Here is a 22318-nt window from a genome sequence, read left to right as displayed (position 1 = left end):
GATTTGTCAAACTCCATGGCAAAACATCCGTTCATTTTCAATTTCATCTATAGCCTTTATGCATTGGGTGTCTTTACATTGCATTAGCAGATTCCTTGTGTTTGTGCCTGGAAAGTATACTTACTCTGTGGCAGACTACTGAGAAACTATTTTGATTTGGAATGCCAGCAGAATTTTTAAAACAAGCCAATAAAATGTGGATTAGTATATCACAAAGGGTAGTTACTCGAGATTTTTAAAGGAAGCCAAACATAAAATTGCTGAGTAACTCTGGGCTGCTGCTTAAGTTGGCCCTTTTGCCAGAGAAATGGGGGGGTTACAAATAAGATACAATTTTTGAAAAGGTGACTAGGGAGATGCAGGGAATGGAGTCCCTCAGGGATCTCTTATTGGACCTGTGCTCTCTCACATTTTCACCAATGGTCTGGAAAAAGGGATGAGAAGAAATAGGTGACAATATGCGTTCACAATACCAAATTCTTCAGGGTAGTGAAAAATAAGCTCTGGACAACAAGCATTGCAGAAAGCTCTTGTTGGTAGTGTGTAATGCTGATAAAACAGTAGACAAAATCGCAGGTCACTAAATAAAAAACAATGAAAGAATTGGAGGGGGAAATGATCCTAAGAATGCACAAATAGCAGTGTGCTCTAAATTAGGTATTTGTTGCAACTGTGGAAGGATACATTGTAATTATAAGAGATATTTCTGAAACTGTGAACTGTGGCAAGAAGGCAAATAGAATGTAAACAATTTTTTAAAAAGCAACAGAAAACAAGACAAAGCATCATTTGCAGATGTATAAATCCATACTGTGCCCTCAAGTGTTGTATGCAATTTTAATTCCCTTCCTCTGCATCTCAAAAAGATATTATTGAACTTTGCAGAAGGAAAAGAAAGTTGAGCATTAAAATACAGATTTTTTTATTTTTTAAATCTGTGTAAGGACAAGGACACTAGACTAGGCTAGAATTAAATAGATTAAGATTCTTCAGCTTGGGAAGAGACAAATGGAGAGGCAGAAGTCATTTAAGTACAGAAAATTATGAGTTGTGTAATTGGTTGAGTAGGAAAGCTGGACAACAGAGGTCAAAGTAAATTGTCAAATGAAATTATCAGGCAATTTTATAATAAAAAAAGGAAATACTCTTTCTACAAAATAAATCAATTATCAAAATTCACAATTCATTTCTACAGTATTTGTGGGTTCAAAAATGATGAACAAATTCATAGTTATCCCTTGATGACTATTAAATGTGATGACACAGGCTCATGAGATCTCAAAGCCACCAGTTGCTGGAAGTTGGGATTATATGCTGAGGCTCTTTCTCTACTTTTTTGTGGGATGCTAGGGATGGATGAAATGCTCTTTGCTTTCCTCACTTTAGTTTTTAGACAAGATGTCACTGTATTTTTTTGAATTTGTTCTCCCAGCCTTGTACTAACCTTGCACTGTTTGAAGACTCTTGGTTTTCATCATTCATAGACTGGAGAATATGGGTCACTATCTGACTCTGCATTCTTAGTACTTTACTACTATTGACACCATTTACTACAAGCTGTTTGTATTAAGGATAGTAGGTGACAGTGATTACATGTTTAAATACATATGTCATACTGACTGGATAAAACAGCAGCAGCTGAAATGAGAGTTCCACAACAGACTAGTTTTACTGTGGAAGAAGAGTTTTGCAATGCAGGAGTCTGATAAGAGCTTCTCTCTTCCTTTACCAATAAGATATATAACAACAAAGTGTTTCTTAATAAAATTGATAAAGAGAATCATCATGCTAATTCTCTGCTCCGGGCTCAGATGCATTGTCACATCCATCACAGCTTGACAAGCTACGATGTCAACTGAATTGCCATAGGTGACCATAAGTATGCTCTTAGCCCATGGCAAAGGTAAGGTAATATGACTGAGCTTAATCCTTAATGAAATAAATACTTTATCTTGTCACTGTGTGCACACAGCTCTTGTGGCTCATGTGAAATATGACTTGACCATGTATTTAACTCATCATCATAAAATGTTTTTCATGGTAAATAGGTTGCCCTAAAAGACCAATTAGCTTGAGGTAGGAATGCATGTGTAGCATTGCTTCAAAGGTCTACGCTCACATGGTAAGAACCAGCCCTGCATTCCTTCTCCCTTGCAGGGCAATAAGTCTTTCTAAAGTCTAAATGTGTTTCTGTTCAGCCCTACCAGCAATTTTTTCCTTTTTGGGTTTCCTTCAAAATCGTTATATTCTATCTTGTGCCCAACACCCTTTTTTTTTTTTTTTCCTCTCTCTCCCAAGAAAACTTTGTGAATCCAGGATCAGACAGCAAGTTACTACTGAAATCAATATCTTTTGAAGATAAAGGCATTTTAAAGCAGTATGAAGATCAATAATACTCTAGGTCTGACAAGTAAAGCAGTATGAAGATCAATAATGCTCTAGGTCTGACAAGTACAGTGAATTTGCAGTTGTTCTTAATATGATTATTCTATTTCAGCTTGCTGCATTACATAAATAGATAATCTACCTTTTTTAGTTCATCGACCCCACAGGCAGCAACGTATTACTGGTACTTCTTCATATGGTAGTCTTGCTTTATAATATGCTCAAAAATGTATGTCTTGTGTCTTTTTTTTTTTTTTTTTTTTAAAGAGGGCACTATTTTTTCTGGATTAAATTTTGTTATTTTTAATTGGCAGGTTGGCTGTTACTAGACAGTAACTGTAAATGTCATCATATTTTGCAGAAGGGATTTGCCTCTCTTCCAAAGAATAATCTGATAACCCTACTGAATATAAGTTGATTTGAGAAGATTGCAACTGAAAAACTTAGCTTCTTTAATTTGAAAATGGAAATTTTAGAATAGTTTCAAGACAAAATATTTTGTCCACACATGGTTGTAAATTTCAAGAAGTTGCTCACAATAGAGTCACTAATTCCAACAAGGAGTGTGTCTGTGTATCTCTTCTCTCCTCTTTTTTTTTTCCTCTCCCTTTTTTTTTTTTTTTTTTTTTTTTTTTTTTAAGTAGCCTTAGAAGTATGGAAGAGATCACTGAAGATATGACTAAAAGCATTTGTGAAATCAGAACAGAAATAGAAGTCTGGGATCATAGCTGTTTTGGATACTTCCTCGGAGCTGAAGAACAACATACAAAAGTTGCCCTATTTTAGACAGGATTTGTTGTATATAGGTTAGTTGCTGCAATGGGTTACACAAGACTTCTAGAAGCAGAGTCAGGCGCAGTGTAGGTGAGTTTTTAATGCTGCCCTTCCCTTTTTATAGCTCTGTCTCACAAGAACAGAGTATTGTGGTTTCCATTTAATCACCTTTGAAATAATTATCCAATTACACAATAATATGTTGCCAATCTTTCATAAGTTTCACATGTTTCAAAATAGACAAGGGAGTGGTGTTGAAGACACCTGCAATTGAGGACATTGGCGGAGAAGAGAGAAAATGGAAGATACTTGTAGCGATCAGTAACAACTGCAGTGTTAAAAGTCCTCCTCTTCAGGTATAGGTTGCATCAGCTGACAGTGTGAGGTCTAAATGTCTATCCTAATTTCTGGTGTGTTAGAGAAAAAGATTTGCCTAGAGGTCTAACATCTAAGCTTTGATGAGATGAAATGTATTAATCACAAGTTTCTCTTCTATATTTTCAGAAGAATGGCGTATCAAATGGAACTCTCCACAAAAAAACAATTACTGAGCACTTTGAACAGGCACCAATGTATGTTGCTGTTCTTACTTTCCTGGGTTTTGGAGTGGGAACAATATTTGGCTACCTGCGAGATTTTATGAGAGCCTGGGGACTAGAAAAACGTAACGTTGCTGCAGAGAGAGAACAACAAAAAGTATGTATGAAAAAGACATTATGTATCCACAGCTGCGTTTTCCCCTGCTTGCAAGTTATGTACAATAACCTACCGAAACAACAGGGCAGACAACTTTCATCTTAGAGAAGAACATTGCATAGGGATGAGAGGAATGACATGCACTGCAGTACAGTTAAACACATGTGTATGAATATGTACCTGTATATATGTAAGATCATAATTTTCACCCAGAGAGATGTTCACCTTGTTCTAAAAGTGTCAGAATACTCTCAGAAAAATAGAATCTCAGTGTATTAGGTCAATCCACAGAAAAAGAAAACTCAGAAATGTGTTGTTATTAAATATATCATCTCTCTAAATCTCTTAAACCCAAATTTTTCTTTGTCCCATCTGGCTGTCTTAATTTGTCTTTCAAAGCGATACATCTTTGTAATTGCTGACTTACATTTGCTGAACTGCTGGTCACAGAGCACCTAGGAATCATTGCCCCGGCCCAAACTGAATGTAGCCTGAATTCTTGCAAGTCCTGACTTAGAAATTTTTTCAGACCACATAGTTCTCAGTGAAACTTGCACGTCAGCAAGCTCAATTGCCTTCTAACTTTGTTAACTTCTTTTTGTTGCTCCTCCTTCTCTGTGCAGTTTGATCCATCATGTACAATAACACCTGGCATAATGGAGGAAAATGGAATATCCTTTTCAATTCACTTCATGATTTGGCCATTTGCTGAGCTATTTTGATTTCAGACATGCCAGTTAAATCTTTTTGCCACCCACCATGGATTATGTGCTAATTTAATTCTCCAGTCTCCCACATATGTAACTACATCCCATGTTATTTTATCAGTTTATTGTATCCATTATCTAATAAGGCTATATTGCTGTTTCATATAAAACTTTGTTTAGATTCCATACATCTCTTTTACTTTAATTCCCAAGTAAAATCCATAGATAGAAATCAATTGTCAACCAAACTAGTTGTCTTTACTGGCTGTTTGCATGTCCAGTCTAGGCCGATAATGCCTAGATCAATTACATTGGACTAGCCTTAATCTAATGTATCCAGCACTTCATGAAATATAATGAGTTGTTTATCCTAGTTTTACAATCTGCTCCACACATAGCAAAATGCTCAATTTGTAGCATTTGGTTTCTCCAAGTGAAAGAATCATGAGTTCTTCCGTTTTCAACTTTCCAAATATTGGACTGGAGAATTAGGCCAATTTGTTGACCCTTAAAAAAAAAAAAAAAAAAAAACCACCCCCTAAAAAAGCCAACACTGTATTTCAAGGGAATTAAAGTAAGATATTTGCTGATTGGAGCTGTTTGTGACATAGGAACATGTGGCTGTTACAGCTCTTTGTTTACTAATGAAACAGTTTTTCCTTTTTAATGGGAATGACTTGGGTACAGAAGCAGACATTTTCCTAGCAACATAACCCTGTGCATGTTTTCAAACCAGGATTTTGTGCCACTTTATCAAGATTTTGAGAACTTTTACACCAGAAACCTCTATATGAGAATACGGGATAACTGGAATCGTCCAATTTGCAGTGTCCCAGGCCCACAGTTTGACCTCATGGAACGCGTTACAGATGATTACAACTGGACATTTAGGTGAGTCAGCTCACACTCAGCAGCTATCAGCTTCATAAGAATACTCCTGATACATCCGCAAAGCGCAGAAAGTTGCATCTAGCCCCTTATACCTAGGTTCTTGACTAATATACATCAGCATATTTTTTTCTGAAATCAGTACTGTGCTGATAATCTGTACCCTTTCTTCTGAATATTGTTTGGAAATGCAGTGCGGAAGGGACTGAACTCTATTGCAAATGGGTTTTGTTTGGCTGTGTCAGCACAAGAAAGACTGCTTACGCTTCATAACAGACTGTTAGTCGGAATATTGCAACGAAATTTGTTGTATCCCTTGGTTAGGATTTAAATCATAATTTCTTGTATTGCATAAATGTGGCTTCTTACTTACACAGTGAGTCTTTGGCAGTGAGTTTTAAGCAGTTTACATCTTGAAGACTTCAGTGTATCACAACCATTACTGAGTTAAATAGATACAGAAATTCACCACATAGACAATGTGTAGGTTGACTATATTTTAGCTTATTGAGAATGTGTTATAGTGTTTCCCACACCATTTTCCTTATGTTTAATTTCTCTGTGTGTGTGTGAACACTCATGACGTTCTAGAAGCTGTTGACAATTCGCTTGAAAAAAATAGTGTCTGTAAGTTGTTCCCTATATAAAGTCTTAGCTTTGTTTATTTATTTACATCCATAAAAGCACCATTTCACCTAATACCAGTATATTGCCATCTACAGCTTGGAATCTGGAAAATATTCTGAGCAGGATGCAGTATTTAGTCAGGAAAACAGAAAGGCTTGAAAAACTTTTAGGACATTAAAGCATGAGGGTTGTAAATTCCCAAATAGGAAAACTCGGGGGTTTTTCTTTTCTTTTTGTTTGGGGTTGGAGGGAAAGTTGCACTATTCTTTAAAATTTGCTTTAATTATAGGTTTACAGGAAGAACTATCAAGAATGTAATCAATATGGGTTCTTATAACTACCTCGGCTTTGCAGAAACGGATGTCAATGCTTTGAAAACTGTGACCATAGAGTTACAAAAATATGGGACAGGAATCTGCAGTACCAGACAGGAAATGGGTGAGTAAACAGCTAGATGGCCACCAAAGTTTCTGTAACTATATCCTTTTTCTTACAGATATCTTGAAGGAATTGGATACTTAGAGAATTTTAGTCACATCAACAATTACTTGTTTCACTATTAAAAGTGATGCTGTGTTTTATTCATTATCACATAAGGATTTTTTTAAAAGGAAAAATGTTATTGATTTTTGGAAAAGCAAAAACAAATGTGTCATATAGTGGCCTGGGATTTTTAATGATAGAGGTAACAGGCTTATTTTTTAAAAGAAGTAAAATAAACATTGAGTCTTCAAGAATTGTTCTAGGGCAAATTTAATTGCATCACAGATTTATATCAGTTACCACATACAGAGTGTTCTGATTAGTAAAATGAGCTTTTACATACTTTATTTTTTTTTATCCCATGTTCTAAGAATATATTGTAATGTTTTATGAGACATTAATGGGCACAACATAGAAATTTCTAGTGTGCCTCCAAGGAATTAATTCAGGAAGGCTCCATCTGACTTTTTTGGTTTATATGTCCTTTATGTTTTATCTGCTTTTTTGGTTTGTAGGCTGCATGTAGTGTTACCTTCAATTGTATATTTTCACACAAAGCCTTGCATTCCTAAACATGCAATCAGCCTGCATTTCAGAGAAAACAATTGCCAGTCATAGAAATGCAAGGGGAGGTTTCTCTTCAGGCTTGATCTTTCTTGGGAGCTCACAAAAAAAAAAAAAAAAAGGTAGGCTTCCCAGCATAAGAAGTCTTTTATAAACTTTTTTTTTTTTTCATCCAGCAACTTGGAAAGTTTTCATTCTGTGTCTCTCAAAGCAAACTCTTTTTCTCCAGAAATATTATGGAAAAAAATACTGTATTTCATTCGGGGTTTTATTTAAAGTTTCATTTCCAGTCAAAATATAATGCAAACCTTGTCATCTGCTTCTTATCTTGTCATCATTGTTTGATTTGCCAATAATAAATATGTCAGTGATGCCACTCAGAGAGGGCTTATGGATTGACCCTACTTTCCTTTTGTAGGTAACCCATCTGGTGACTGCAATATATTGTTTAACCTGAATTGCATGCTTGAAAGTGGTCACCATTACTAGTCATCTCAGGTATTGAAGGAACATTTCTCTGTATCTTTTTCTCTTGGATTCTATTTTGTCTGAGAACATTTTGAGTTGTTTTCAGTACGTCAAAGAATATGCCTCGTGTTCCTCTTTCTTTCTTTTGCTTGTGGAATTTTTTATACGGAGGAGTTGCATGACTTTGACTTATTCTCAGAAAAACCCTTTATGAAAAGATTGATTCAGTCTTCAAATATTAAAAACCTTATTGGTTAACTTAATCTAGTCTGTTTTGAGAGCCAATGTATACAGATTTCTAGGACTTTCTCTTCGTCTGAACTCTTGTGCAGTACTCAAAGTTATCTTGAAAGATTGAGCAAAGTTTTAGATTCATTCTAATTGCTTTCACAACAAATAGTCCCATGAACTTCATTCAGACTATTCACAGTGCAAGAATGGGCTACAAATAAAGAACATCATACAAGTCTTGTCAGTATCAGTCTTTTAGGGAGTGAATTTCAGAGAGCAGCTTGGACATCAAGACTTATTAAAATAGGAAAGCAGGGTGTTAAGATATGGCTTAGATGGTGTAGATGAGCAGTCATAGCATTTTGTCCTAGGTAGCTAACAGAGAGCCTTTGCTTGTGTAGTCAGTGGAGGAGAGGTTGCTCCACAGAGCAATTCTGAGCAACAGTTACTTTATTGGCCCTGGCTCTGTTTAGAGCCTGTCTACCACCAAGAACTGTGTATAAACGACCTGAGGAAAATAGCTTCTTATTAGTAGTGTGGATACCCTCTTTTCTTTTTCCTTTACCTTCTTGTGCTGCTTCAGCTCTATTCTGATTCACTGTTGAGCAGATTTGAAAAATTATACCCGAGTTAAGTATATATACACATATACTTTCAAGAGAGAGGTAGGGAAGGGTCTGTATGAAAGTTCATACCTTTTTTAATTATCATTTGCCATCCTCATCCTAGAAAAATAGAAGAGAATGTTTTGTTCCTGGGCAGATAACATTTCAAAACTTTTGTTGTTATTGTGTGGCTGAGCTAAAGTGGTTTGAAGTAAAAATGCAGTGAGCTGTAGGAGCCAAGGGTATAAATTGCCTGTGGTGTCCTAATCCAAGAAAGCACTTGAACAGATTTATAATTTCAAGATAATTGACTTTGAAAGTAGTTCTGCTTATCTGCATTTAAGTGTCCGCCATCTTCGGGGTTTTACCAAGATCTCTCTCAAAGCAGTGATAGGTGTCTCTTTTTGAGAAGGATCATTCCACTACTTTGAGAAGTTTTCAGAGAAGGGGAAAAACACAGAAACAAATAAAATCAATTGGAGTGATGTTTGAAGGAATACATGATGGTAAAACTGCCCTTTGTGGCCTTCTGCCGAAACTTCTCCTCTTATAACTGTGCAGAGTGTGGAGTGGGTATAAAATCCTGTCATATCAGAATGTTGTTACAGGTATTTTGCTCTCAGAATAAGTTAATATGGATGTTTTAACATGATTATTTATATCTTTACAAAACTGTGTTTTATTAAGGAAACTTAGTGAAGCTAAACCTTGCTAAATGTAAACCAGTTATTCTACATTCCCAGAAAAGTAACTTAAGACTGTGTGTAAACATAGTTCAGAAATTAACTTCAGTGAGAACTGTGAAGCCCTGTTCATGATTTCTCTAAAATAATAATGCACATGCCACTTGAACAGACATTCCTGTTTAAGCACAAAAGCATAGGAAACTGATAAAAACAGTGGCTGGTCTTCCTGGATTTGTCCTCCGTAAAAAGATTTAAGGCTTTTCACTCCATTTTTAATTCCATGCTCTTTTTATATTATAATAATAATAAATCACTTTCTTAGCATAACAACGTCATTTAAGACACATTTCTGAGGCTTTTGTGGGACTTTCAATTCAAAAGAAAAATATTTTCCTTTTTTTAAGACCAAGCTAACTATTATGCCTTAGGAGCAAGATCTTGGGGTTATAAGTGGTAGTTCTATGAAAGCTTGTTATTCAGTTGTCAGAAAGCAAATCAAATACTAGAAATTATTAGGAAGTGAACAGAAAGCCAACCATAGAACCTCAGTATGCTACTGCATAAACCTGTGGTTTGCTGTCATCTTGAGTACTCTGTACAGTTCTCATCAAAAACATTTAGCAGAACTGGAAAGTGTCAGAGAAGGGCAACAAGGATCGTCAAAGGCCTCAAACAGCTTCTGGATGAAGAACTATTGAGCTAACTGTGTTCAGCTGTCCAAAATGCCTGTCATCTGGCTCAAAAAGAGCCTAAAGGGGGAAATTATAGAAATCTTCAAAATCATGTGTGGCATGGAAGAGTGGTCAGGGTTGGCTGTTCATTGTCTCTTCTACTACAAGATCTACAGGGCGTTGTATGAAGTTGATAGGAGGTTTCCATCTAAATACAGGAGGCAGCTCTTCATACTGGAGCCTGGCAGACCCGAAGAACTCATTGCAAAGACGATTGCAGATGCTAAAACTTTACATTCCTTTGCATTCCAGGGGACACTGGCCACATGCAGAAGAGAGATCATTGATAGTTACTAGAAATACCAAAACTATTTTCTGATTCAGGATGTCCTTATGCTGAAATTAGTTAGAAGCTGGGATACAACTATATATATGTTTGTCCTGCTTTCATTCTTCCCCAGACTTTGATACAAGACCACTGTCAGATGAAGGATTATGGGCAAAAAGGACCTTTTGTTTGGCACAGTGCATCTAATACTAATTGTTTAGCGTTATTTTATGTAATTAGTTGTTTAGTATTAATTTTTATTATTATTTATATGCCTGTGGCCATTGCTGTACAATCATTAATACTGGACCTGTGGACTAGCAAATCATGGTACAAATTCAGCCTGAGTCAGGAACGTGCACATACTCCTATTTTTATAAAGTTGGGCAGTATTTATGATAAGAGGTAGCATATAAGGAAATAATGAAGCAGTAACCTGTCTGTTTTCAATGTTTCTGAGGACACTAAGATTAAAAAGACATTAAGGGAAGACACTTAAAAGAGATCAAAAAGAAAGAGTTGCACATGTGCTTGGGGCATGTCTTCTAAGACCAGTAGCTTGGGTGAATGTGTGAAAGTGGTTTTTTGCAGACGGTAGGCAGAAAGCAAAAAATGCTGATATCATGGTCTGCTTAGAGGTGAAAGACTTTTCAATTCTGTGTGGTACATGGGATGGAAGTAGTCCCTGAAAGATCTTGGCAGCAAAAATTTAAGCATAAGTAAGATCCTTCAGAAAATTTTGGAGCAGCTGGAGATGTAGAATGATGACCATCTTGGTCAGAGGGACAGGCTGGAAGGAATGACAGGACCATTCACCTACAATGGTAAGAGCATTCTGAGTGCATCTGAGAATGGCAAGGTTAAACTTACCAAAGCCAAAGGAAAAGATGCTGCATTTACTGTGTGAGGTGTCAAGGGGAGGATACAGAGATCTGCACCTACCATATCTGACAAAACTGACCATGGGTGTAATTTAAATTAAAACAGCTTTTGTCAGCAGCAGTCTCTCCTGCAGGTGCAGAAAAAGTAAATTTTTTTATTTCTTTGGCTAGTTCATTATAAGTCAAGAAACCAATCAGGACATGAAAAAGCAGGAAGTTTTGTTTTCCGGGAATTGATGTTGGGTCTGAGACAATAATTCTTAAATGTTGAACGATTTAAGTAACTGGAAACCAGCTATTCAAGTAACTGGAGTATTCTGAACATTGGGGTATTTCATGTAAACCACCCCCAAAAAATCTCCATACTATGTTTTATTTCTGTTTTATTTATTTTAATCTTCCACTCAAAAGTGTTATTTTTTAGCTTAATGAAAGTGCTAACAAATAGGAATCTAAATCAATTTGAAATGGCATGTATTCCCTCTGTGTAGAGAAAGAATGACAACTTGAATGTGAAGTCCTTTTTTTCCCATGCAAATCGATGTATTTTAATGGCTAGAGCGGGAGTTGGCTACTGTTGGGAGGCAGGCTCACAAGCCTTTTGTCTGAGCCCATCCTGTCATTCTTATGTTTATAGTCAGCCTTTTCTAAGCAACGTAAATTAAAATTATAAGGGAGAAATATGCAAAAGATTATTTAACACTGTCGTCTGCTTGCTGATTGCAGATGATAATAAAATCAGTAATGTTACACTTTTTTTAAGGTAAGGCAGATTATCATGCCCTGAATGCTCCTAGACTTAGCACCAGGGCAGTGAAGGGGCTGTCACACGAGCAGCTAGTAGTTCCAATGCTCTATTTATCTAATTCACCATTATTCTTTATGGAGATGATATACGTGAGTAACAGGAGCAAATGTATCATTAGTGCTACTTAAGCAGCCAAGCAGGTTTCCTGCCTTTTGAAATCCTTCTGCTGTGATTATGCCTTGGACCAAAAGACAAGATGGAGCCTGCATAGAACACTTGCAGGGTGATTCATTCTGGAGGGCATGGTTAGGAGATTACCTTTTAACGCCTAGCTTGCACTCAGTTGTAGGGCTTTTTGTTTGTTTGAGGGGTTTTTATATTTGATTGTGATCTGATTTCTAAAAAGCAAATCTGAAAACCTGTGCCAACATTTAAACTACAAAAGTAGCTCCAACCCCTTCACTTCCTTCTGTTAGGTTTTAAGGCCTAATATGAATTTCTAGAAGCATTTCAAGAAGGTAAAAATAATTATTTGACCGTTCTTTCTTTTATACTACTTCAGCACTTTAATTGGGGTCAGGGCTCATTTTAAACTCAGTACCGTACTGAGAAATAAATGGTCCATTTTTCAGTTAGGAGAAAGAGATAAAGAATTAAAGTTCCCATAATTTACAGTTTCCAAGTAGGAGCCTAAGGAGAAATACAGCCACATAAATGAGAATTAGTGTGTTTATATATATATATAAAATAATCTTGGCTACTTTCTGATAGGGTATGCTATAAATTAGGAAACAGTTCACGGGAGGAATTTTCCCTCTTTGTCATCTCCTACTAACATAATTTTCCTTTTTGTGCCTACCCTCTCATAAATAACTGATCCAACTTATGATCAAAGGGTCAAGATTTTTCCTGGTATTTCACCATTGCAAAAGTATACTTTGCAATGCATGATTAAGCTCTGAACAGTCCATCTTCTGGCAGGTGGAACTAAAGGCATCAGGAGTAACCAAGGGTTGTGTGACCTGTCTAAAATCTAAATATATCTCCAATATATAATGTTATCTAAGTACATGCAAATATTCAGACACTTAAGATGCTGCCATCCAGGATTTGGCATGAAGAGGCTGGACTGAAACTAAATTTTAGCCTTGTGTTTTTATAAAGGAGAAAATGAAACAAAACTGGAAGATCTAAATTAAACTGGAAGCTTTGTTAAAATGAAATCTGCTCTTTTCTGAGGATCAGTGAATTACACAGGTACATCATTATATCTATGACACCCGCAGCATATTTGTGATATGAAAGCCCTATCTGCTGGTTGCAACATTAAGAAAGCTTGAGCATTTCCTTTCTTTCAAATGCTTCCTCAAAACCCACTTCTTTTGGGGCTCTTCTGTGCACATGCAGTGCTAAACGAGGCAACTCCATAACATTACTGCATCCTTCTCTCCCTCTCTTTTGCCAATATGTATCATTCTACAAGTTTAGGCTTTGCTCTTGCAGTGGGCTCTGTAGGACAGTGAGACCATCTACATCATCCACTCTTGCAGAATGGTGTAAATAAATAATACACTTTCTATCTTCTGTTTCTTCATCCTTCTAGTAATAACTCATCCAATCTCGCTTTTGTAAAAGTGTGTATGTGTTTCAGTAAGATTTTTTTTCCATCTCTGACAAATATCTTACCAGAGTGAGTTTGTGACCTTGAGTTTCAAATGTGGCAGGGAAGTTTAGGTGTTTTGTTCTGTTCCCCACCCTCCTAACAATACCTCTGACAAACCATCATTTTCATAGAGTAATGGTTCTTATTCACCTTGGTGAGTCATATCAGTGATCCATAGGATTCCCAGTTGCTGCTCATATGTGGAAGTGGCTTCTATGGGAATCTTTTTTCTTTCAATGACTTGTTGCTTATATCAGTTTATTCCTCCAGGTTTTTCTTAACTTGAATAGAGCAGGTATTTTCCTGTCTTCTTTGGGTCTCAGAATTCCAAACGAAAAATTCTATTAAAGGATACTGTTGCCAGTGTTGGCAGTTTAACCAATACATGTCGTTAGCATGTAAGAACCTGAAAGACTGTATTGGGCAGACTAACCAGTGACATAAACCACCTTGTTCAAGCTGAAAGTGTCAAAGCTAAATAATGAGCTGTGTGGATCACGGGAAGCGCATTTTCAAGCTTTATCTGTCTAGTAGACTGACAGTGACTTTCAACCCAAGAGCATCATAAGCCTATGAAAGCCTGCCAAAATACAGTGTACTTCATGTTCCCTGTCCCCAGACTGCAGCGGCAAGTTAATGGAGACCTGGGTCATCAGATTTTGAAAAGGAGCGGATTTGCTTTGAAAAGTGTAGGAATCTGTGGAAGTGGCTTACATTGTGAAAGTCCAATTTTGATAAGATCTTTGATTTTACTTTCCATAACACCTATATAATCTTGAAACACAATAACACCTACCGTACTCTATTGCATACAACTGTTCAGCAGAGAGGAATAACTTTCAAAAGAAAGTATTCCATTTTGTCTCTTAAAGATGCAGGTAGCTTTCTCTTTTCCCTTTTGTCTTAATCTTTCCCAGTAAGATGGCATACATTATTTAGTTGTATCCTCATTTCTCAGGTCAAACCAAGCTGTAGTCAGCATAAAAATCAGAGCAAGTAGAGTATGGGGAAAAAATCTAATGTCTATGTATAGGGCAAGTATAGAAGGTATCTGCGTATACAGTGTATTAATAAAAATATATCTAGTATATCACTTTTCATTCACCAGATCATGATGCTGGTCTGAATCCAGCACAATACAAGACATTTTAAGGGCCACGATAACCTGACTTGATACTCCTAAGGTTGTACTTAATGAAAACTAGTGTAATTACTGCCTTTCTTATGTAGCTTGAAATGTAGCAGCTTGTGCCAGTGGAAGTTCCTTTGGATCAAATTTGCATCTATCTGGTAGTTCTGTTTATGCTTGTTGGGGTGGTTGCTGTGACCGGCTGGGATGACTAGTGGACAAGCCTCATTCCAGCAGAGCATATCTGACCCCTTGTTTCCTCCCGTGGAGAGAAATGATATAATTGGTGCAGTTTATATGATGTCCAAGGACTGACTCATACTGGAGAAATCTTCTGATATGATTAAATAATTGCATAATTTATTAAATAAATACCCCTTTTGCTTTAAACCTGGGAAGATGCAAGCTGATATGCTTTATCAGCTCTACTCAATGTATATTGCTGTCACAAACCTCCCGCTGTCAGTACTGGTGTGTATTGTATTGCTTCCGCCACACCTCATCTACCACTTACAATATTGCCATTATAATTAAAATAATTCAAAACTAGGGCTCATTTTGAAAATCCTTGTCATTCAGGTTTTGGTTTTGCAAACCAAAACCCCACTGATTCCAATTTGTATTCCAGGATTTGTAGGCAATAGCGATATACAATATAATCTGCATTCACTGTTAGGATTAGTAAATAATAAGTAGGAATCGGTCACTTTCACAATGTCTCATTCTTCACCATCACAAAATCAATAAAAATAGGTCAAAAATGCGCTGTTCCTTTCTGGTTCATCTAATAGATGCTTGAACAGAATAATCTGCAGTGAGTCAGGCTTCTCTTGTTTGTAAAAACCGAAAACATATGATGCAACCCCAAAAAGCAATTTAATTCCACCCCAGTAGTGTCAGATTTACCCCTGCAAGAGTTAGGGACAATTTTCTCATGCCTTAAAATGCCTGCCTTGCAAAGCACACACTGCTTGTTTCTTATGCTTTCACAAATTCTCAGGTCAAATTTCACAAATGCCCCTTCTAATTCAAGCTGTGACTATAGCGTGGTTGGCTTCAAGCTTCCATTTCAGACTTCATGTTCTGTTTGCGTGCCAATAGCCCTCAAGCGACAAAATAACATCTGTAAGGAACACTAGAGCAGCTGGCCGTGCTGGAACCCTCAGTTGTCAATGAGTGCTATAGCCAGGTTGAAGAGTAACTGGGCCCAAAATGCAAAAAATATTGAACCGTAGAAATACACCCTGAGACCTACTGGGCTTACAAGTTAAGACATAGATTCACACACACATCTCCAGTGAGCAGCTCAACTCTGAAACACTATGTGGTTTTGTATTTCATGGAGCTTGGCTACGAAGTGGTGGCTGTGTGCAGAGCCAGCACATATCCTTGTGTATCTCAGGCTCTACAAATGCAAAAACTAGCCAACCTCAAAGAGTTTCATGCAGAGTCAGCTTACATCTACTGGAGGTTCTGCAGAGCCAAATTTTCTGCATCATGTTACCTAACTTATCAGAGCACAGAGCCAGAGACAACCCAGCTCAATGTACAGCCAATGTGATACAATGAGTGCAGAGACACTCTCGAAGCTCTGCTGGAGTTGGCTAGGTCTAGCAGAACCCAGGCAGGCTCTGTGCAAAATCATGGCACCACTGTTCTTTACTGTCCATGTAATCCAGGTTTTTCCAGAAACCACATGATCCTTGCTCCTTATTTCCCTGGCTATTGGAGAGTTACCTGCCTGCATGATATTTTTCACATTCTGTTTCCAAGTGAATGCTATTCTTACTTTGGATACTTAATGAGGAAAAAATAATGAAAACACTACCTCACTGTAACCAGCTGAGTTAGTACTGTTGCTGAAACTGTACAGCTGCCATTTTTATTTGGGTTCTTTTTTTTTTTAATGAGCTTTCCTCCATGATGAAGGTAAGATCATCTTCCTGACTAATCATTCTTGTCGAGACACTCTAGCCAAGCTTCTGCTTTCCTCTATTCATCTGCCCTTTGCCCATCACAGTGAACACGGATTTCTTGTTTCCATCAATTGTAATTCACTTTGCCTATACTGTGACATCAATTTGTGCAGCACAAGTGAGGTACGATACTCACTTTCCTAATTTTTTCTTCTGTTCCCTGCTTACAGCCTTATTCATAGGGGAAGTGCTCTGTCAGAATCCACAGGCCACTCTCTTTTCTTCCTCATAGATCATCCTGTAAAAGTTCCTTCTGCCTTGGTACCTGCAATGCACAGCCAGGCAACCAAAGACTAGAGAGCTAGCAAGTTGAGATGATTCATTACTGCTCAAAGTTATTTGTTATCTCAATCTCTTAACACCACTCTTTTGTTTGTTGCCTTTTGTATTTTGTCATCCTCCATTGTGAGTTGGGTGGGAAAGATATTGCTTTTGTTGGATAGCTGGAGCACCTTATTTGTTTGGAGACTCCAGGCACTAATATTAGATACGTAATGTGTGATAAAGAAGGCTCTCTAGTGTTGCCTTATCATTTATGTTTGATTGTTGGGAGGGAGGAAAGAGGAGAGCTATCATCAATTATGGAGAGTGGCATAGCTTTTACCTTCCAAAGCAGAAAAAGGTGGAGAACACTTTTGTTTGTCTATCCATATAAAATCATAATTAAGTATTTTGTACACGTACATAGGCACCCAAGAAAAAATGGAAGGATTTTGTTGTCATTGGGTTTTGCTTTCACATCCAGAGAGAACTCAAGAATGCTTAAGATGTTTGTCCCACATCTTGTATAAAAAGGAGGTATTTTTGTCCTCATTGCAGGGGGAGAAAAAAGCTAAAAATTATTCTTGAGAATAAACTATGTCAACAGTTGTTGTTATGGAAAAAGGAAACTTTTTCCCAAAGCAACTGCTTTGCTACCTTAACAGCAACAATATTTGTTAGCATTAGTTATAGCTGGTTTGCTTTCTCTTGCATTATCCCACATGCACAAGATACCAATGGAAAACCTTCCCTAGGTCTTAATGTCATATAGCTAAATGACACAGTTCTACTCTGTTCTTTTATATGTTTCATGTCCTTAGAATTAATAACTTTCACAGTTCAATGAGATTTAAGATTCCCTGTGCTTACTTCTGCAGGCACCCTAGACAAACATGTAGAACTAGAGAAACTTGTGGCCAAGTTCCTTGGTGTGGAAGATGCTATGGTGTTTGGCATGGGCTTTGCAACTAACTCGATGAATATCCCAGCCCTTGTTGGGAAGGTGAGTACTTCCTTAAGAGGCACATAGAATAATTGTTTATTAATTGTTTTAACAACTGTTGCAGTGTTCTGGGCATGCATTAAGTGAAAAGGCTTGATCAAGGAACAAAGCTTGATATCAGGAATGCATGAGTCATAAGGCTGATGACCTTGTGACCTTAAATATGCTTCTTCATCATTTTTTCTAGCTCTGGGTGTTACTATCGCACATACCTAACATCTATTTAAGGATGACTGATACGTTTTTTTAGCTTCTCTTAACGAAGTTGCTTCTCCCTAAAAAGTAAGCAAATGTTGCATCCCATGTCTCAGGTGTTGTGGGATGAAGTATTTGGGCCGCTTGCAGAGATATTGCCCAACTGCCTGTGGTGAAACATGATGATTAGGGTATTTTTTACAACACTTTCAGAAAAGAGAAAGCACAGTGTTTAGCATTCCTGATGAACAGATCTCCAGCCAGCCCTGCAAAGAAAGCTGGCAGCAAACGCAAGTCTAAAGTTGTGACCATATGACAAAAGTTGGGTTCTTATTTGGTGTTGAAGGGACTTCATCTCCAATTTAGGGTACCTAACACAAAGGCATGAAAATCCATCATCTTGTTATGTCAGAAGTTGTGATTGACAAGCAGATACTCTGTGCTGCTAGCTGGGAAAGTGGATAGCTCCTCTTTAGTTCATGCAAGTGTGAAACAGTGTGAAGTGTGTCATGGAAGTGTGAAACAGTATTTCCCTCTTGGTAGAGACAGAATGAATTTGCTGTGTGGTGTATGATCAAGATTTCTTCTGAAGCACCAGTGTAGAGGGGAAGTCACTTCTTCACTCACTATTGAAGATGAATCCAGCTTTTGCAAGAGATTTCTGAAATATATGTATACAAGGGTTGGTCAGGGAGAATTGCTTCAGCTGCCCAGAACATGAACTTCAATCTGCAATGGTGCTGGAGAAGTTGTCCAGCAATTTCAAAGGGAACAGATACAGAGAATTAATATGGGTAAATTTATGAAATTGCAGACCTACATAACAGCATAAGATACCTGTCCCTTGCTTAGCTATAAAATAATTTTCCCTCACTTAGCTGGCCTCATGTGGAGATTCAGGCCTCTGTCAGAGGTGGGATATTTAGATATAAGTGGCACAAATAAAGATATTACTATATGTGTTATATAGAATATAACTATAATAATTTAGTATATATTAATAGTATATAGTATTGTAATATATTATATATAATTCAGCTATTATGTAGTTGCCCTATGTTGGGGAGACTTATTCCTAAATTTTTCTCTATAATTAAGCCTAGCAGCTACATTTTTTTGTCAGGATGCATATACTCTTAATGTTAGTTCTGCATTCTAGTATCTAGGCAGATTTGTGTGAGTATCTCTCAACCTAGGCATAATTTGTGTTTCCAAAATAAGTATTTACTTAATGTTGTATAGCCTTTTGGGTAATGAAACCACAGCACAAGATGTGTAATAGAAAGCAGAGCTAAGTTAGGGTTCCAGCATGAATTTCAGCTGTGAATCCTGGCTCCTGTTAACATATAATATACAAAGTTATTTCTCCTGCATTTCTATTTTATTTTCTAAAAAGATAGTTTTCAACTGAGATAATGAATGAAGAATATACTACAGGTGAACTGTATATGCATTTACCAGAGAAAGACTCTGCCTGTTGCCTAGGCTCCACTCACATCTTAATGGAGGTGGGATTTATGAGGCATTGATCTGTCCTGATCTCATTTCTGCAGCCCAAAGTGATGATGTCAGTCCAGCCTCAGTATTACTCCTCCTTACATTACTGTCATGCAGTCTTTATATATGGGTTGGTGACTGCATTTTCCCTGCAACACAAAGTAGACTGTAGACAGGTGATAGAGGAAGAAAAGTCACTTGATTTTACTATAAAGCAGTCAATCTCTACTAGGGTTATTCACTACTTTCCAGTTACAGGAAATACTTGACCGCTTTGCACCACCCGGGAATGCCTGAGAATCTGATCCCACAGTTTCTGCCTGCCTTTGCAGTGCATCCTGGCACCTTCAGAAAAGTGGCAGAAAATCCAGTTCATGTTTACTACTTATGGCTTAATTGATGCAATGCTATATCATAGACACACGTGTATGCTGACACACACATGCACACATGTCAACAGCCTCCCAATTCATGCAGATGCTTATTATACTCCTTCTCCACAGGGCTGCCTCATTTTAAGTGATGAGTTGAACCACACTTCTCTCGTTCTTGGTGCGAGGCTTTCAGGTGCTACTATTAGAATCTTCAAGCATAATAGTGAGTATTGAAGTTGGAAATATTTAGAAACAGAGTTGTTCACACCTTAAAGGCAAGAATGTTTCCTTTCAATGCTTGCTTTGCTGTCAGTTCCCAGATAATACTTTTGTCCAGGCAGAAAGATTAACTGTTCAATATTATGACTATTTTCTGATGCAGAAAAATTAATAGTGTGACACTATAATTGCTATTGTGCATGATCTGGGTCATCGGGTTGGACCTTAATTTCAAAATCCAGTGTCTTAATCTTGTTGGTGTCTTTTTGACATGCTGAATGATTCTGTGCTGTCATAAAGGTTTTATTGTTATTGTCACTATAGCCAAAATAGTACAAACATACTTACAAAAACATACTCCATATTTCCTGCCTCTGTTTCTAGCAGGTTTAGTGCAACCAGAGTTAGATTAATGTGGCATTACTTTGAATCGGTTACCCTGAATTCCCAGGGGGCTATACCAAAGATGCAGATGGTTATATCAAGAGCATCATCCCAAATATTCTTTGAAGTATAATTTTAGTATAGAAATCACACATTAACTTTGCAATCATGTAATTATCTTCTAAAATATTCATGCTTTTTAACTTTTATTTAGTTAATGCTGCTGTGGTTACTGTCAGAGACATTGTGACTGGCTTTGATGACAAGAGCTTGTTCTTTTCCCTTATTCCCCGTTGCAATTCCCCTTTCCATCCCCATTGCTGTCACCAGGCAGTGATTGCAACAGAGGTTAAGAAGCTAGAGAAGTGGTGAGGAACAAGAAAAGAGGTCTGATCACCTTTGTTAATAGCTAATGCAATCCCTTCTCTTTATTAAGTGTTGTGTTCAGCCCTGAGGTGAGCAAAAATGAATTACGCGTATACTGTAAAAGGCCTAAGGATCCATTGAAATGAAAGCACACTATAATTATAGTATAAGGTGTTGTTATAATTAATATCTATTCATAACTTGGACAAGAAGAAATTTCTGAAGATCATTCAAGAATTAAAGGTCATCTGAGCCCGAATGTTTTTACAGAAGTAATTATTTATAGATTAGCCTCTAGCATACCCCAGCTTGGTTCACTTCCTTAGTTTGTTCCGTGCCTTATCCCATTCAAATTTAGGTTTGCACCACATCTTGCAGGATGACCTCTCACTGCCCCAATCCAAATGTTCTCAGCCTCTCCACCCATCAATGCTGCATGCATTTCATTCCACTCCCAAGAATCTGATACCTAACCTGCCTGTGCTGTGCTTATGATAAATTAAAGCTGACTTTTTTTTAATAATGTGTGAACCTAAAAATAACAGTGACCTGTCCAAAAAGCACTAATCCAGCACTGGAAAATGTAGACAGTCCCTTCAAGGGTCTCGGCAAATATCAGTGGAAGCCCATCCAGGTTGCTTTGGAAAAACCCATTGCTTTCTAGATTAGAGATCTGATTTGCCAAAGTCAGTCTTTTATGCTGTTTCTGAGACATCACCTTAACTTATTTTCAAAATGAAACTGTGGAAACTTAAGCAAATACTGTTTGGAATTCGAGTGTCGCCTTTTGTCATCACAATTTTGTAGGCCTTGACTCTTAACCTAAGTTGTATTTAGAGACCACTTCATGTGAAGAAACTTTACACATTCATGCTCTCTCTCTTGGCCCACAGTGAGTCTTTCAGTATGTTACTTCCATGGTTAGAAAGTTCTTTCTTTTTAATATTTCTTTAATCATACTCATGAGTTACACATCACCAACAACTTTTAAAATCACATGTGCAGAAATGTATGTATGTGCTGTTTGCTTTGGAGAAAACAGGATGTGTATTGGGGGAGGATAGCAGTGGAAAGCATAATCCAGCAGCACTGCCTTTGTAGAATGCACAGTTTCACCCAAAATGTAGTACAGCCTTGTTCTCTGTGGCTCTGTCAGGGAGTAGTGTAATACAAGTCAGTACAGCAAATTAATTAATGACACGCATAACCAAAACTTCCAGCTTGTGTTGGGAGGGTTCTTTTCAGTTAGGCAGGTGCTTGTTTGTTTTGTTAGATCAGAGCTGTTGCTTATGCTCCCCGACTATCCTTCTTGCTAATGTGTAGATATATAGCATATATACAGGCATGCACACGCATGCCCAAATTGTCAGAGTATGTTAGTGCTGTCATTGTCATGCTTATGAACAGGGGAATTAAGCCATTATCCATGTCATACTACTTGATGCACAAGAAAGGTTCTTTATGCTGTGTTGGCCCTGTGGATGAATAGAAAACTTTGCACCTTCTTTC

General features: G+C 37.4%; 1 protein-coding gene across 4 annotated transcripts in view; it reads left to right on the top strand.

Moving 5' to 3' along the window:
- SPTLC3 (serine palmitoyltransferase long chain base subunit 3) overlaps window positions 1–22318 on the top strand; it is a 99028-nt gene that overhangs the window by 42469 nt on the left and 34241 nt on the right. For 3 of the 4 annotated variants that reach the window (XM_030023387.2, XM_030023386.2, XM_030023385.2), the window contains 5 exons: window positions 3664–3855; window positions 5299–5453; window positions 6367–6515; window positions 17650–17774; window positions 19970–20063. In XM_030023387.2, coding sequence (XP_029879247.1) covers window positions 3664–3855; window positions 5299–5453; window positions 6367–6515; window positions 17650–17774; window positions 19970–20063 — 715 coding nt within the window. The remainder of the gene's footprint in view (window positions 1–3663; window positions 3856–5298; window positions 5454–6366; window positions 6516–17649; window positions 17775–19969; window positions 20064–22318) is intronic. The other variant, XM_030023389.2, reaches the window with a different exon arrangement.

Source organism: Aquila chrysaetos, chromosome 8, assembly GCF_900496995.4.
Source record: "Aquila chrysaetos chrysaetos chromosome 8, bAquChr1.4, whole genome shotgun sequence".
NCBI classification, from domain to species: Eukaryota; Metazoa; Chordata; class Aves; order Accipitriformes; family Accipitridae; genus Aquila; species Aquila chrysaetos.
The sequence above is the reverse complement of the archived record's forward strand: the minus strand, read 5'-3'. Positions and strand labels throughout refer to the sequence as shown.